Source organism: Cebidichthys violaceus, unplaced genomic scaffold, assembly GCF_023349555.1.
Source record: "Cebidichthys violaceus isolate CVI_PGR_0920_01 unplaced genomic scaffold, fCebVio1.0.p SCAF_10, whole genome shotgun sequence".
Lineage (NCBI taxonomy): Eukaryota > Metazoa > Chordata > Actinopteri > Perciformes > Stichaeidae > Cebidichthys > Cebidichthys violaceus.
The window spans coordinates 9263533-9281132 of record NW_027176263.1 but is presented as its reverse complement, the minus strand read 5'-3'; the positions used below and the strand labels follow the sequence as shown (position 1 = coordinate 9281132).

Below are 17600 nucleotides of genomic sequence, written 5' to 3'. Positions count from 1 at the left end.
CTGCAGTATTTGGATATAAATTACCAGTCAATAAAAGCCAAAATACCTCAACTGCAACTGTGCAATTATGAAATCACTAATAAAACCCATCATGATTTCATGTAGAGACAAACAGGAAAACATGGCCTCATTTTAAGAACACCCCTGTGAACACCAGAGAGACCTGGTTCATCCATCTGAGCAAGCTGCTACCTTCATTTCTTCTCTTTTTTTCTTTTTTTTTTACCAGTTTTCTTATCTATCTACTGTATATGCTTTATATCTTAGCTGATAAGAGGACTGAATCAAACAGTATGATATTTGTCTCCACCACAAAAAGCAAGTGTCATTTTATTGCTCTATGGTAGATTTATAGGCCACTTTAAAGTCAGAGGCATTCATTCTGCTTTCCTATACCTTCACATATTTCTGCATTTCTTCCAAACATTTATCCCACATGAAAGATGACACAGTCATGGACATGGATCCTGTACACTAAAAGTACAGTAAAGTTCCTCTACAGTGCTTTTCTTTGTGGACTAGCCTACCAGTGACACACATGACTCCTCTGTTTTGATGGTGAGCCAAAGATAGATATATAGTGTGCCTGCTGTATCACTTCAATATTATTTCTGCTTTTGTGCTTGAATAGGCAAAATATGTTTCAGAAGGATATTGATACTGTAGCTGAATGTTTTACTTACATTTATTTGTGCCCATTTCCAACAGTAGTTCAGCATTGGCACAGGAAACCGATCCTTAATAACACCAAAGACAGAGGACACAAAATCTATAGTAACGTAGTACAGCATCACTTCTTATAGTTTCAAAAACACTTTATCAAAAGCTTCATCAAATTGGTATTTACTGCTAGCCTCTGTATATTTGTGTGTATCTATTATATGTGTGTTTCTGTTATTTTGTCCACTCCTTATGAAGGGCGCTTTAAAGTCACCAGAAGCACTAAGAGGAAGCTTCCACAGAGCCCCAAAGTTACTATGTTTCTCTGACTCTGACGTCAAAAACCAGTGTAAACCACACTATGTGCTGGCTTTGCTTCAAGGCTCTTACTGTATATTTGTATTGTTACTTTCCAGCAAATGGCTTGTGTTATGTAGCTCAGTGCTCTCCAATTGTCTCTGGCAATAAGTCCTGCCGCCTCAGAATGGATGAAACATGTGAACATCAAATGGCCCGAGCACAAGCCTGGAAACAAAGGCTGCAATGTGAACCCTCCCGGTACGGTTACTGAAGGAAATTACTGCCATTAAGGCGCGTTGTCATTTTCAGAGCAGCGTGTACTGTCGGGGCATGTGTTTTGATTCTCACCATCCACTCCCTCCTGGAAGCATGCAGCTCTTAATGCAATGTAAACCCCTGGATGGAGACGTGAGAGGAGGACAGAGTGAAGAGAACACATGTGGTGGACATTAGTCTCTTCTTTCTCTAACACGTAGACACACAAAGATATGTTTTGAAAATGTGACAGTTACTGTTCCTTGTATTGAAATCAAAAAGAAACACTGTTTGTTTCTGAGACATTCTGGAAAATGCTGCTTTGATTTGTATTGTCTGTGAACTTATGCCTCACGGGTAATATTAAAAAGAAACACATTCTTCCTCTCTAACCTTTCATCCATCCAGTCGGAGAACTTTTGATAGCCGTCCAGCGTTCATTCATCAACTATGCGTTGGTTTGAATTTCACTCATTAAAAGTCACTCATAATGGTGGAATACTGTAGAATGAAAAGCAGCACAGCCAAAAGGACATTTAATAGCACACTGTTCAGCGTCAAGTGAGGTAGTTTTAACAAATACTGAAATGTTATACCGACTTTATTTCAGTTATGTAGAGACAATTCAAATTCCAGATAAATTGCGTAGTGCATTTGCAAGCTTGCCAACTCAACGTTGATCTGAATATAATCATTTCTGGGTAACATACAGAATATGAGTTATAGAGGAAATATGCTCAGGTACAGGACTGCATCTACTGTTTAAAAAAACAACAACTCCCTTAGTATAATGGATGGTGCTTAAACAAGGCAAACTAGTACAAAAAACAAAACAAATATACAGTATATGATGGAAGATAAACATGTGGCGAACAGTATGTTACAATGTAAAAACCAGCAATAATATTTCCAATAAATTAGAGCCTCAGGAGCACTAATGTCTTATAGGGATTTATCGTCAACAAAGCAAGGGCAGTGCATCAGCCCCGGGGCCAGACCCTGAGCTACAGACATGATCTATGATGGACATAAAAATACAAACATAAAGCAACAGCAATGACAAAAACAGTTCTGCATCCCTCCCAACCCATTTATGCTCTTGTTCAGCTAGTTTCCATGCATTCAAACACACTCAGTCAAACATCAGTCAAAGCTCATACTGACTTAAAGAAGCATCTATGATGTGTTTTGCCGTAAATTGTTATTCATAATATAACTGTTTTATTATAATATTGGCTTGTCACTCTGTCACTTTTTTGGCGACTGAACAAATGCTAGCCTGAGACCAGCTACTCAGGCAAATTCATTTCTGATATGGGAATAAGAAACAGTATCAGTAAACTCGTGCCCATGACTCTTCCTTGCTCCTCTTCCCCTGTCTGTCTCTAGTCGTCCTCCTTTGCCAGCACGCTCTCAGAAGTTGTAAGGGGAAACCAGAATGTTAACCCTGGACACATGCTTGGCCTGAAAGGTGCGGTCGCTGTACTCAGACATGTCCACATCAACGCTGATCTCCTGCGGCCCGCGCAGCTGCTGAACCAGTATCAGCTCACCAGTCTGCCTGTCTGAACGCTGCATGACAAAGATGCCTCGGGAGTTTCCGCCCACTATGCCAAAGCGCAGGCTGTCCGGCCCGGTGCGCCCTGGGGCGGCGGCGGTCGCCATACGGAAAAGCGTCACAGGAGTCTGCAGGTTGGAGGTCAGAGACAGGTAGTGGAAGGACACGGTCTTGGGAGCCAGGTGGCAGGATCTGCTGTCCATGGGGCAGGGGTTTCTCTCACACTGACTGCCGGACAGAAAGGCAGCAAATATTATAAGCAGGGGGCGTTACAGGACAAAGTGGTACATGTTTTCCATTCTCTATGTGTTTGGCAGTTGTCATGTAATGCAGCCATTTTGTCACTGAGAAAACGATTACATAATAGTGTTTATAAGTGCCTCTTTGTGACTAAAGAGAAGTGACACGCATACATACAGTACATATGAAGTCATGTGCCCCGAAGTGTTGGATCATAGAAAGCTGTGACCTATTTTTCTGTGAAGTACTTCCAAAATTCCATCTCTGTGCACGACAATCTCAAAACCTGCATAGAATTATGAAATGGGGACTCAGCTACTGCCTTGTCTCGATTCCTCGCTCTCTCCCTTGTTACAAGTGTTTTCCCAAACATTTATTCATCTCCTTTACTGGCAGCGGAGCAGTATTTCACCACATTGATGGTTCAGTAGAAGCAAACAGAGCTTGGTTTCAAGCTCTTAAATGAGGCAGCTTGCTGATGACTTGGCGAACATGGAGATGGAAGTTGTAATATCTCCAAACATTTGGCCAGACACAGACGTTCTACATGGTTTTCAAGAAAAAAAAAAAAACGTTGTCTAGGGAAGTTCTGCTGATCATCCATGTTCTTTTTCAGGAACGATTTGCTTCACTGTGATGCAGCGATAACCACGTCTCTTATGTTTTATTGTCATCAGTTTGGTTAACTTGGCAGTTAGTTGTATTGCTGCATAGCCAGAACTCAGCAGTTACCATGGCAAGATTATTGTTATTTCTACCATTAGCAATATGGCCAAAACTATGTCTCAAGTTGTATGAAACCTGAATTTCCCTTTATGTATTTCAGCTGGAGAGCTCTAAGGCTGTAACACCTTGCTCAAGTGCACCTCGTCAATGACAGTCGATATATGTATATTAACCTCCAGTTGCGCATGCGAGCTCACTGGCATGGATTACCTGCACACTTGAACACAAGAATGATCTGTTTTATTTCTGCTTTTCTTGCTATTCCAAGTCAAAATGTCCACCAGGAGCCTATTAGTGTCTCGCAGTCGGGTCTGATTTAGTATTCACATGGTCGTTTGAAAGTTGATGACAATTTCCTGCTGGCACGTAGAAGATGTGATCCTGGTTTATTTTCTAAAGCTTTTCACTGACAAAACAAATGACAAAGGGGTCACATCGGGGTCTATCCACTTACAAGGGAAACGTTTTGACGTAGCTGATGTTGCCATGAGAACGGGGACACTCTGGGTTGACGCACTGAAAGCCTCCCCCCGTGTTGATACAAGTTGTCCCTCGGCTACAGTTGTGCTGCTGGCTTAAACATTCGTCCACATCTGGAAGACAAAACAGCAGAGGCATGTACGAATGAGAAGCGGGCAGAGAGACTTGCCAGACTGACTCCCTGCTTCCTGGTTACCACAGTCTGAGGGGGTGCTGTGCTGTGATTGTTTATTTGGGTTCTTAGTTTAGTCTCATGTCCTAAAGATCCCTTCTGCTGGGAAAGGGTGAGGTCACTCATTCCACTGGCAAGCATTGTAAGCTTCAGGGGTGCAAATGAAAGTGGAAACGAGGTTTGGGGCCGACAGACACCTCTGCAGAAACTAAAAGCTCATTGCTTAAAGGCTCCTCTTTTTAAGTCACAGGTATTCCTCTCTGGAGCTACATACCCAGCCAGATCTACAGCCAGGGCTCTGTGAATGAGCCTTTGTCCTCTGTTCCCTCTTGTCACTCACCCTCACAGCTCCGCCCGTCTGGGAGCAACTTGTAGCCGCTGGGGCACGAGCAGTGGTACGAGCCCGGGACATTCACACACTCGTGGACGCAAAGCTTCCCTCCTTGGTCCAGCCGATACACTTCACACTCGTTTACATCTGTCAGGAAACAGACAAGGAATCACATGTCGTGAACATCCATCACATGGCCATTGTCCACTTAAAAGTGACTAGGAGGGAGCCTGTAGGTACCTCATACAGTTTACAACACACACCGAGGAACCAAACTATGTTGTTCCTGTCCCTCAGGTTATAGTCAGTGTTGAGTTCATCAGGTTTGCCCTTTCAGCATTGTGGCATCAACACATTTGAGGCAACTACTTGAAAACACTAATTTCGAATTGTTACTCAACCAGTTACATCTTAAAAGCAACTGAACTGTGACCTAAATGGATGCTAATCAGCTTGTGACCTCCCAAGAGGATTATTTTGTTTGTCACAGACTGGCCCCTCAGATTTCTCTTATTTGCAACAATATTAATCACTAGAGGAGTAAAAGATTTGGTTACTCTGGGATCTTTTCAAAGTCCCTTTAACATGTGCTATTTGTGCTGCTGAGATGTTATTGAGCGGAGCAACCAGCTTCAGGGAACTGTAGCTGACCTTGCCTCCCTGTGAGGAGGAGCAGTGAAAGGATCATTTCCCCACAGGGATCAATTAAGGAACACATAATTTACAGCTCACCCTGACAGATACTGTTGTCAGAGGTGCCACTCATGTGAAAGCCTGCATCACAGCTGCAGTGTTGGGCTCTGTTCACTTGCGCACAGCGAGGTCTCCGGCTGAATGCTGGATCATTCATGACACTCCATTCAGGTGGTGCTGCATTGGGGAGACAATATGAAAGTTAAAAGACCTGTCCTAACATTTGATCTCAAGCTGAACACATTGTAAACATGTAGATCCCAGTCTTGACTGACAAGAAAATGCCAACTAAACAAAGAGTCTCAGACGTTTGTGGTACTGACCTGTTTGGGTTTGATGCTGACAGTGAGAGCCACTCCAGTTCTGGGGGCAGGTGCATTTGTACTGGTTAACGCCTTCCACACAGGTACCTCCATTTTGACAGGGATTACTTGCACACTCACTTATATCTGTGGGTGCAGGAGAGAATAATCACAGTGGTCAGCTTTTCTTCTAAATCTCTTGTTTTCATCAGTCTGATGCATACAGATCAAAGGCACAACAGATGCAATTTTGAGGTACATATTTCTGAGATTAACCTTTTTTTTTTGATCAGTCTTGATGCTCCCTTTGACATTGTTTGTTGTCACAGTTATTATCTATGAAAAACACCTCATAATCTTTGCCTCAGGCTGAAGGTTCTTGTCTATTTGTGCTGGTATGTAAAGTGATGAAAAGTTTATCCAGAGGTATCTTCACAACTTATCAGTGTGCTTCTAAAAATCTTTGACAAAATAAAAAATACTAGGTGCTTCAGAATAAAACACATAGAATAATTCAACACAAAGGTTGGCAGAAATCATCTGCAGCCCAATTTATCAAACAGTATAAGTGAAAATGATGGTAAGATCAGGCCCTGAAAGAAAAAAAAGGTCAACAAAAATGAAAGAACCTCTGTAAGCTCTTCCCATCTACCCTACATCCAAAGAACGGCAACAAGTGTCCACCCAGTTTGATAACTGATGCTTAAAAAAGACAAACTGGTACTGTCATTATGGGCACAGTATGTCAGTATGTAAGTCTCTGATGCCCTTTTATTTGTTCTATTTGTGGAACAGTAGTAGTTATCTTAATCAAATCTAATGGGGAGGACTCTTAAAGTGTACAGCAATAAAATCCATCTCCTGCTTCAATGTTAAATTTGTTGGTGTTAGTCTATGGACATGTGTTTTTCTCATAACTTTAAGGCTTTGTGAAACAGTTTTTTTTAAATGTGAAGATTTTCTGCAAAACAAACAGTTGAGAAGACTTCTCAATAAGTTCTAATAAAAAGATTCTCAGGTTAACAGCAATTATACTCATGTTTTCATGCAAACTTCATTCATACTTCTTCACAAGTGTAAATTGGTATAAATGCTGAGTACAGTAGCGTTTGGACAGGCCAAAAAGGAGCTGGGTAAAATACTTGTGCCTATGAATACATACTGGAGACATCTCTGTAGTTCAGATCTATTCATTTACCCACCAATGTTCAGACTCAAAGTCTTTGTTGTGGCGTATAGATTGATTATTCATTAAACAGTGGCCCTGAAGATGATATTCCTGTATAGTAAGTACGACCACTCGATACAGAAGTAATACAAAACGCAAACTGTTGACAACAACAAAGGGTAACAAACTAGATAAGACAAATATATTCTGATCTTTGTTTCAGCTCTTAGAGTTGTGCAGATGTTACAATTATGAAGCAGCCTCTGCTCTCTGAGCCCACAGTATACTGGATGACAACCAATTCCTTTAATGTTTATTTGGCTTCCCCAGGGGCCACCACAGGGCCATAACATGAAAAGGCCCACTTCACTCTGCTAGATATTTTTAAACTCTTCTTAACTTTAAAGTTGTCACACTCTGTCAATACTGCTTTTTAAGCATGACTAAATTTAGACCTCTTATGCCGAGCTGAAAAACATGAACAGGGATAATACTGTGCCGAGTCGAGCCCTCTCATGTTGTTTTAACCATGAATGTCAATAAACGTATGCACATGTTCAACTGAGTGTGCCACTAGGAATTTTTGGAAGAGTGCCACCAGCGCAGGCTGACCGGGCAATCAATAGCATGCTTAACATACTTCTGTGCTATCAGACCATGGTCTGGGCATAATGTCTGGACCTAACCCCGTCCAGTGGGACTACTGTCAAAGAACCAGGGAAACATGAGCAAGAGAGGTAGGGTTTATCTTACAGTAGTCCAACCACTGCTGTTCATGAGGAGTGGAAACCTGGAGGGTAAGGCACCCCACAGTGGAATGCAGTACAGGTGTTTTTCTGTGTTCAGAGACATTTAATGCCATTTTAACGAGGGCTTCATTCAGTACGCCGAAGAGCTCCAGCCACACTAAAGAATGCCTCTTTTCTTTGCCTGTTATCTGTGTGTGTGTGTGTGTGTGTGTGTGTGTGTGTGTGAGGAGCTCAGTTTGGTTTCTGGGCTGCTGTCTCTTTCAGCCTGGCATTCAGACACCGCTGAGCCGAGGTCGCCCTAAATTGGTGAATAATGCACAGACATAGCACTTCCTGGCCCAAAACATTCCACCAAATCAGAAAAGTAGTGGATGTGTGTTTGTACGTGGAGAAAGTCAAAGGGGGCTGAAAAGCTCCTAATCCTGTGATGAAAACATACAGCAGCTGAAGTGAGACCGCATTCCTCACCTGAATCAAATGCAACACTGGTCTGACGGTTAAAAAATCAGGCTCTGTGGCAGGGTGCTGGGCGTGGAATTCCTGTATGTTGCTCACCTTTACAGATGGCACTGATGCCAGTCCAGGTGCCGTTGTCCCGGCAGACACGAGTGGCAGAACCGACAAGATGGTAGCCCTGGGAACAAGTGAAATGGGCCTCATGTCCAACAAAATACTTTGAGCCAAACTTGGTTCCGTGAGCAGGGGCTTCCAGCGTGGGGCAGGTGGTGGGAGCTGTGTGAGAGGGAGAGAGCACGAGAGGAAGCTGGTCACATGTGGAGTAAGCCTCCCGACATCCTCTGGCATTCCCTGCCTGCGGATATACACGTGTCATTGGGCAGCGCAGAGCCTTCACGGGAGAGGACGGTTCAAATGCCTCGTTTACAGTCAGCCAGCACGGCAACGGCCATTTTTATGAGTCAGAATTTTGCCGGCAGCCAAATGTTATGCTATTTTGCATGCTCTGGAAAGTTTAAGGCTTGTACAATATAGAATGTAATTACATACTTTGTGAATGGATTAGGTTTTTGACTTTTATGAGAATGTATGCCTCATCCCAGTAGGTGATAATGTTTCCCATGCTTTCAACCTCAAGTGAAAATCACCACTTACTTTATGATAAATCAATCTTACACAGCCAGACCTCCATCATGTCCAGCTTGAATAATGAAATCTCATTGTGTTGTTTTTTCTAATCATTTTAACTTTAAGCATTATGTCTAGGGGTGTGACAGATGCTTTTTTTTGCACCTATTGTATGTAGGGAAGCATATACTGTAGAATAGGCTAGAACAAGATAGGGAATGCTGCACAACATTATTACATTATCATCAGATTATAATCTAGATTATTTGACCAATGCATGTATTGTATATTTATCTGAATCAACAATATATTCCCTTTTATTTAAATGTTGATTTTGGGATTTTTATCCAGATCTGAGCATTTAAAGCTGGTGGTGCATTAATTTCACTTTTGTCCTTTCATTTTGTTGAGGCTTTATTGGTATAAATGTAAAATATCTGCTTCCTCCTGTCTTGCCAAGTACTCTCCAGAGTTATGGACTGCACTGGTCCATCACTAACAAATTGGCTCAGCATTGACTGCCAAACAACACAATTCCACAAATCCACTTCCCCTGTCAGGTACCCAGCTCTGAAACTGAGATGACCTCGTGCTGTTGGATGAATATGTAATCCCATAATAGAAGAAGCGATATCTGGTTCTCTTATTAACAAGAAATATGTTTGAAGATTAACTTCAAACAAATGAATGTTCCCAAAATGTTGTACATTTTATACTTTGGAATCTTCTGTTGCCTTTAAGTGAACAATCATTCACTGAATTAACAAACCTCAGTCATATTATGCAGGCATGTGGAACTTTATGGATTTTCAATTGAATATCCACCCATGAAAATATATTTTTTTAAATTTAAATCCAGTTTATGGTTTACAGCCAACCATATACTGTGTGTTCGCATGATCAGTGGAGCTGTCACAACTTCAGCCAGGCTTTAGTTTTTCATTTGTCTGTCTCCTGTTTTGCCACACTAACTCTCATGTCATTTCAGAATCTGCCACTCCCCCCCCGCTCTGCACTAATTGCTGATTTCATTTCACCTGGCCTGCCCCACCTCCATACTCACCTGCTCCTCATCAGCAATCAGCCCCTCAGTGTATATGTACCGGCCCATTTCCCTCAGTTCTCTGCTAGATTGTCTAGTGTGTTTCCCTTGCTATCCAGCAACCTGTCATTCCGATTCTGATTATCCGTGTATTGACCTGCCTTTTTGGACTTTGGACCTTCTCTTTTGCCTGCTCCCACTGGATTTGTTTGCCACGCGGGTTACTACCTGGTTTGACATCTGCTGGTTATTAAACCCGGTTTCTACACCTGAACTGTTTTCTGTGTCGTGCTATTGGGTTCTTGTCTGTTGTTTTGTGATACCTGACAGTACAATCTGGCCAAAAATGAACCCAGCCGACATGGAGAAAATAAGGCAGGAAATGGCAGCACAAGCTGCTGCCCTACACCATCATGAGAAGCAATTCACCGCTATGGCGACGGCTCTCCAGGAGACTTCTGCACGCCACAACCAACATTTGGAGGCTCTGCGCAATCAGCTTCAGCAGCTCATACAGCCCAGACAAACGCCAGCGGTTTCACCACCCACCAGTCCTTCTGTTCCCACTGTTCTGGGTCCAGAACCCCGCTTAAGTGCTCTGGAGCGCTTTTCTGGAGCTCCAGGTACCTGCCGCTCTTTTCTGACTTTGTGCAAATTGACTTTTGAACTTCAGCCTCTCACATATTCCACTGAGAGGTCAAGAGTGGCTTTCATGATCACCCAGCTTACTGGGCGGGCTCGGGACTTGGGCACCGCTGAGTGGGAGAAGCAGTCGGCTTTCTGTTCTTCTGTGACTGCCTTCTCTGAGGGTCTTCGGAAGGTGTTCGATCACGCTACCCCTGGTCGAGAGGCTGCTCGTGGACTGTTAAACCTGGTTCAGGGGAACCGGAGAGTGACTGATTATTCCATTGAGTTCCGGACACTTGCTGCGGAGAGTGACTGGAACGCTTCCTCCCTGACTGACGCTTTCTACAACGGCCTTTCTGATGGCATCAAGGATGAGCTGGCGGCTCGGGATCCTCCGACTGATTTGGACACGCTCGCCGCCACGGCCATCCGCATTGACGGGCGTCTCCAAGAAAGGAGACGAGAGAGAGAGCGCTGATCAGTACTCCCCGGAGCCTTCCACGTCCTCCATCGTCGCCTCCCACTTCAATGTTTTCTCCTCCCACCGGTGCCTCTGGAGACCCGGTTGAACCCATGCAACTTGGCCGGACCGGGCTGTCAGCGGCTGAACGACAGCGGCGCCAAAGGGAGAACTGCTTCATGTACTGTGGGCAGGGAGGTCATTATGTGTCTTCCTGTCCAGTAAAAGACAGGGCTCACCAGGAATCCAGAGGGCGCTGGTGAGCCATATCATGAACTCTGAAATGCCCTCTCGTGCACTACTTCACGCCCAGCTCAACTGTAATGGACAATCACACGCTGTCTCTGTCCTCATTGACTCCGGGGCCGATGCCAACCTTCTGGATCGTGGTCTTGCCATGCAACTGGGTATTAACCAGGAACCCTTGGTCGAGCCTATCAAGGCGACTGCTCTGGATGGGCGCCTCCTCTGCACAGTAACCCACCGCACTGTTCCTCTTCATCTGGGCATATCTGGTAACCACACTGAATCACTTACCTTTCACCTGATAAATACTCCTCAGCACCCAATCATCCTGGGGTTTCCTTGGTTAATAAAACATAATCCACATATTGACTGGGGGACTGGTTCCATTCTACAATGGAGTGAACATTGTCATGCGGTCTGTCTGAAATCTGCTTTGCTACCTGCCTTCAACACCTCTTCCTCTAATGAGCTCCCAGATCTCTCAGGTGTCCCATCCGAGTACTATGACTTAAGGGAGGTGTTCAACAAAGTACGGGCCACATCGCTTCCCCCCACACCGCCCGTACGATTGTGCCATTGACCTCCTCCCTGGCTCATCACTGCCAAGGGGGAGACTCTTTTCTCTGTCAGCCCCTGAAACCAAGGCCATGGACGACTACATTAACAACTCACTGGCAGCAGGCATCATCCGTCCCTCTTCATCCCCTGCTGGAGCCGGATTTTTCTTTGTGGATAAGAAGGACAAATCCCTCCGACCCTGCATCGATTACCGCGGTCTGAATGATGTCACCATTAAAAACCGGTACCCCCTCCCACTCATCTCTTCTGCATTTGAACTGTTACAAGGGTCTTCTGTGTTTACCAAGCTTGATCTCAGGAATGCCTATCACCTTGTTCGCATCCGGGAGGGGGATGAGTGGAAGACGGCGTTCAACACCCCTAGAGGCCACTATGAGTACCTGGTTATGCCTTTCGGACTCACTAATGCTCCTGCAATATTCCAAGCCTTAGTGAACGATGTGCTCCGGGATTTTCTCAATGTGTTTGTGTTTGTATATCTTGACGATATCCTCATCTTTTCAAAGACTGAACGGGAACATGTGCAGCATGTCCGCAGTGTTCTCCAGAGACTCCTAGAGAACCAGCTGTTTGTGAAAGTGGAGAAGTCTGAGTTCCATGCCACTGAGGTGTCGTTCCTGGGATACATCATTTCAGTTGGACGTATTCATATGGATCCCACCAAGGTTAAAGCGGTGGCGGATTGGCCGGTTCCCACCACTCGGAAGAAGCTTCAACAGTTCCTTGGGTTTGCCAATTTCTATCGTAGGTTTATCCGCAACTATAGTTCTGTGGCAGCTCCCCTGACAGCCCTCACCTCCCAGAAGATAGCCTTCCAATGGTCCCCTGCTGCAGAAAGGAGGTTCAAGGAGTTAAAATCACGGTTCTCTTCTGCTCCCATTCTCATCTTTCCAGATCCTGAACACCAGTTTGTTGTGGAAGTGGATGCGTCAGACTCCGGGGTGGGGGCAGTCCTGTCTCAGCGGTCAGCTGAGGACCAAAAGTTACACCCATGTGCTTTTTTCTCCCGCAAGTTGTCCCCAGCAGAAAGGAATTACGACGTCGGAAACCGGGAGTTACTGGCTGTCAAACTGGCTCTCGAGGAGTGGAGGCACTGGTTGGAGGGGGCAAAGCATCCGTTTGTGGTGTGGACAGACCACAAAAACCTGGAGTACATCCGGTCAGCCAAACTGTTGAACTCCCGTCAGGCCAGATGGGCATTATTCTTTAATCGTTTTGATTTTACCCTGTCTTATCGCCCAGGTACAAGGAATGTCAAACCAGATGCCCTGTCCCGTCAGTTCCAGTCAGACAACTGTCCCACACAGCCTGAGAGTATCCTCCCCACTAAGGTGGTCATCGGCGCAGTTACCTGGGACATTGTGGACAAGGTAAAACAGTCCCAGGCCGACCACCCGGCTCCCAGTGCCTGCCCTGATGATCGTCTGTATGTGCCTGTGAGTCTCAGGTCCTCCAGTGGGGACATTCTTCTCGCCTTGCCTGTCACCCAGGGGTTAGGCGCACCCTAGCTCTGCTAAAGCAACGTTTCTGGTGGGCTTCCATTGAAGAGGACACCAAGGAGTTTATCGCCGCTTGCCAGATTTGTGCTCAGCACAAGACTGCTCGCCATGCCCCTTCTGGTCTTCTTCAGCCACTGCCTATTCCTCATCGTCCATGGTCCCATGTCTCACTTGACTTTGTCACCGGACTGCCTCCCTCAGAGGGTAACACCACCATTCTGACTATTGTGGACAGATTTTCTAAGTCTGCTCAGTTTGTTCCGTTGCCAAAATTACCATCTGCCAAAGAAACAGCTGAACTTATGTTACATCATGTTTTCCGTCTGCACGGCCTCCCCTGTGATATTGTCTCAGACCGGGGGCCACAGTTCACTTCTCGTTTCTGGACAGAGTTTTGCCAGCTGTTGGGGGCCACGGTCAGCCTATCCTCTGGGTTCCATCCTCAATCCAACGGACAGACGGAACGGATGAACCAGGAAATGGAGACTGCCTTGCGTTGCATTGCATCCCAGACACCGACCTCCTGGTCCAAACAGCTTCTGTGGGTGGAGTATGCTCACAATACGCTTCCAAGCTCAGCAACAGGGCTTTCTCCTTTCCAGTGCTCTCGGGGATATCAACCTCCACTGTTCCCGGAGCAGGAGCGAGAGGCCAGGGTCCCATCTGTCCAGGCGTTCATCCAGCGCTGTCGGCGCACCTGGTGGCGGGCCCGTTCTGCTCTCCTGCGTTCGTCCAACCGGTACCAGAGAAATGCCAACCGCCGTCGGATCCCTGCACCCTGCTACACTCCTGGTCAGAAGGTTTGGCTGTCCACACATGACCTCCCACTCCGGGTAGAGTCTAGGAAGTTGGCCCCAAGGTTTGTGGGCCCGTTCTCCATCACTAAGGTCATCAACCCTGCTGCAGTCCGTCTCCGCCTTCCTCGCTCCATGAGAATTCATCCCACCTTTCATGTCTCCAAGATCAAACCCGTAAAGGAGAGCCAGCTCCAGCCCTCCTCCAGACCCCCGCCACCCCCCCGGCTCATTGACGGGGGTCCTGCTTACTCTGTCCATCGTCTCATCAAGTCACGACCGCGGGGAAGGGGTTTTCAATACCTGGTCGATTGGGAGGGTTATGGCCCTGAGGAGCGCTCATGGGTTCCAGCTCGTAACATCTTGGACCCTGACCTCATCTCAGCTTTCCATAGGGACCATCCTGACCAGCCCGGTGGGACGTCAGGAGCCGTCCCTAGAAGGGGAGGTTCTGTCACAACTTCAGCCAGGCTTTAGTTTTTCATTTGTCTGTCTCCTGTTTTGCCACACTAACTCTCATGTCATTTCAGAATCTGCCACTCCCCCCCGCTCTGCACTAATTGCTGATTTCATTTCACCTGGCCTGCCCCACCTCCATACTCACCTGCTCCTCATCAGCAATCAGCCCCTCAGTGTATATGTACCGGCCCATTTCCCTCAGTTCTCTGCCAGATTGTCTAGTGTGTTTCCCTTGCTATCCAGCAACCTGTCATTCCGATTCTGATTATCCGTGTATTGACCTGCCTTTTTGGACTTTGGACCTTCTCTTTTGCCTGCTCCCACTGGATTTGTTTGCCACGCGGGTTACTACCTGGTTTGACATCTGCTGGTTATTAAACCCGGTTTCTACACCTGAACTGTTTTCTGTGTCGTGCTATTGGGTTCTTGTCTGTCGTTTTGTGATACCTGACAGGAGCAAATAAAGACATACATTCTGTATTTTTAGCAGCCTGTCCTCATGGAATGTTGATTTTACAGCATAAAGAATGTGTATTAAGTTATGACTATCAATCAATTTCCTACTTACTATATATGTAAACATAAATCCTGCTTCCATTAGAGCTTTTAAAAGTGTATAACTCCTATACCTGAGCAATTAGGCAAATGCTTTTTCAAATATCTTAGTTACCCAGTTAATTGTGAAATGGGCTGATGTAACAGAATGGAATACATTAATTCATAGATACAGGATATTTGTAACATTGCGATGACATTATGTACATCCCTGCACAGCTCTGCCCAACCTCAACCTGTGCAGAGGTCTCATCAGCCAGGATAAAGGAGTCAGTTGGATTTAATCATTATCAACTGTAGAACAAGTTGATGAAGATTATGATTGAGGATAAAAGACCTTTTTCAGACATTAACACATTGTGAGAAGTGACAGTGGGAAAAGCACGGATGTAAATATTTATTGAATGAGGAATATGGTGACGAGGGTGGCGATATACGTGCTGGAATCTGCTTATTACTCACCAGCTGACTGGTCAGCTTGAGGTAACTTGGAGACAGAGTTCTGGAGCGTTGCCAGCTTTGACTTCATGATCCTGAGGCCCTCCGTAAATCGCATCTCCTGGCCTTTCAGAAACTTCTCCATTTGACGAAGCACCCCAACCACCTGGTGCTTGTCCATGCACGTCTGTGGATAAAGCATGAGCACCATGAGCAGAAAACAAGCTCAGGAATAAAAGTTACCTCAGTTTGACAGTCATAAAATATTAAACAGCTGTGAATAAACATGAATGTGCAGCTGTGGAGCATGATGTATTTGAAACTGAACCCATCTTTGTTACGGTTGCAAAGAGTTTTCATTGATATTAGAATAAATTATGTAACATGTTTTTACTGTATTTGCATGATGCAGTCACCATGATTTCTTTTTTTAAAACTCTATTTGCTCTCTATTGACATCTATTTTCCGTTAAACCTCATTGCACTCACATGTGAGATAGTCTAGGCCCACCATCTCTCTTCTTCTCCCCTTTTCCACTTGCTATCACAACTCTTGTGGCAGACACAGCTGGACAAAAGCTGTCTAGCAGATGTCAATGTGACCTAAGCCCAAAATGCTGTTCTTCTGTATATTTTGCATAGGAAGGAAGGCACATGATCATTGGAGAATCCTGAATGGGCAAACTCAAAATAGCATGGGTGCCACTAGCAATTACTTGAGGAAGAAAGCTTGTCAAGCCAATACAATGTTCCTCAGAGAAAGTGCCTCTAATCCTTTCAGGAGGGTTTATTAATCACATGCTCATTGGAACAATTTCTCTGTGCGGCATACCTTAAATTCCTGCACTTGCATTTGGAGGGCCTTGCACAAAAACAACTCGCTTCAATACATTAAAATTCAATATGCACATAGTTTGAACTTGTGCAGTAGTTAAAACAGCGCTCTGCTTCAGGCAAATGGGAAACGCCACCAGCAGACAAGACATGAGAGGACTCATATCCGGATGCTACACTGGACGGTTTTTTGGGAAAAGCAAAAAGTATCGCGCTATTTCTCCAGTGGAAACTGTAGACTGTGATCACAAACCATGCAAAACTTGACACATAGGCTACACAATCACAATGAGCTGGATAAAGAGCTTGAACAGAATAAAACACAATATTAGTTGGGGTGACTTTTTTTTATTTTTTATAGATAATAGGATTAAGATATTAAAATGGGTTATTTTCATCAAATGTATGAATATTTCCCAAATAGAGTTTGCTCAGATTTGTTAAATTTGATTAAGTAACCTATGTCCTAACACACTTTGTTGAGACAAGTTGCCCATGACGGCAGCTCCTCTTGGAGAAGTGAGTTGTTGCATTCAAGGCAAAGTAAATTGCTGTTACCTGAACGGCAGCATGACCACTCTGGATAGCTGTCAAACACAGCAGCAGCAAACACCTGCGTCGAAAAGACAGTGCCATCTCTTAAAGTCCAGTGATAATAAAGCAATGCTGTTCCCTGTCGGTGTTCTCCAAGATTCGGTGCTTCAGTAAAATCCCCCCAAAACTAGTTCTGTCCCCTTTGTTACGAGAGTTTGGAGGATGCTCATCAGGTGTCTGAGACAGAGATGCGCTCCCGTCTCTTTATCTGCGCTCTGGAAAAGTTCAGCCTCTGAGCTCTGCACGCCACCTAACTGTTTCCTGCAGCAAGAATCCCTCCCACCGAGATGCTCCCAAACATTTGTATGCTTTTCTCTTTACATCTCCACGTTGCTGTCAAGGAAAGTTGACCACAAAGTCAGCTATATCTGGTAAATATCACGAGTACGATATGAACTTAATTAGGTTTATTAACTCTGTCATAAATGGGGGGGGGGGGATGTTGTTTCCTTTTCCTTACAAACTCAAATGACTGGATATTTTCAGAATAAGATCTTCCTAGGAATTGTATGATGCTCATTACGAAACAGGTCGTTGACATACTCGGCTATACGCACCTAAAATGACCGGTTATGTATCCGTAAGATCAGGTAAGCCAAAGCTAACGCTAACTGTTAAGGCCACATTGTTTTGTAGACTATAAAGAGCAACACTCATTTTGAGACTAGTGTTGGTCTGTTGATAAACACTACCGGACGTACATTATGTGCATTTGTCACAGTTTTACGAGCAAGTCTGTTAGGGTTTGGCTTGTAG

General features: G+C 44.9%; 1 protein-coding gene across 2 annotated transcripts; it reads right to left on the bottom strand.

Annotated features, from left to right (window-relative positions):
- Nucleotides 1–1798: 1798 nt before the first annotated feature.
- On the bottom strand, nucleotides 1799–17074 carry LOC137882431 (fibulin-7). Of its 2 annotated transcripts, XM_068724737.1 has the most exons (8): nucleotides 16809–17074; nucleotides 15441–15603; nucleotides 8190–8366; nucleotides 5739–5864; nucleotides 5455–5592; nucleotides 4732–4869; nucleotides 4194–4332; nucleotides 1799–3001 (listed from the first exon to the last, which is right to left on the bottom strand). In XM_068724737.1, the coding sequence occupies exons 1-8, from the start codon at nucleotides 16884–16886 to the stop codon at nucleotides 2629–2631; spliced, it is 1332 nt and encodes a 443-aa protein (XP_068580838.1). In that variant the 5' UTR covers nucleotides 16887–17074; the 3' UTR covers nucleotides 1799–2628. The 2 variants fall into 2 exon arrangements, with proteins under 2 accessions (XP_068580838.1, XP_068580846.1); XM_068724745.1 differs by lacking the exon at nucleotides 8190–8366.
- Between the last annotated feature and the right edge of the window lie 526 nt (nucleotides 17075–17600).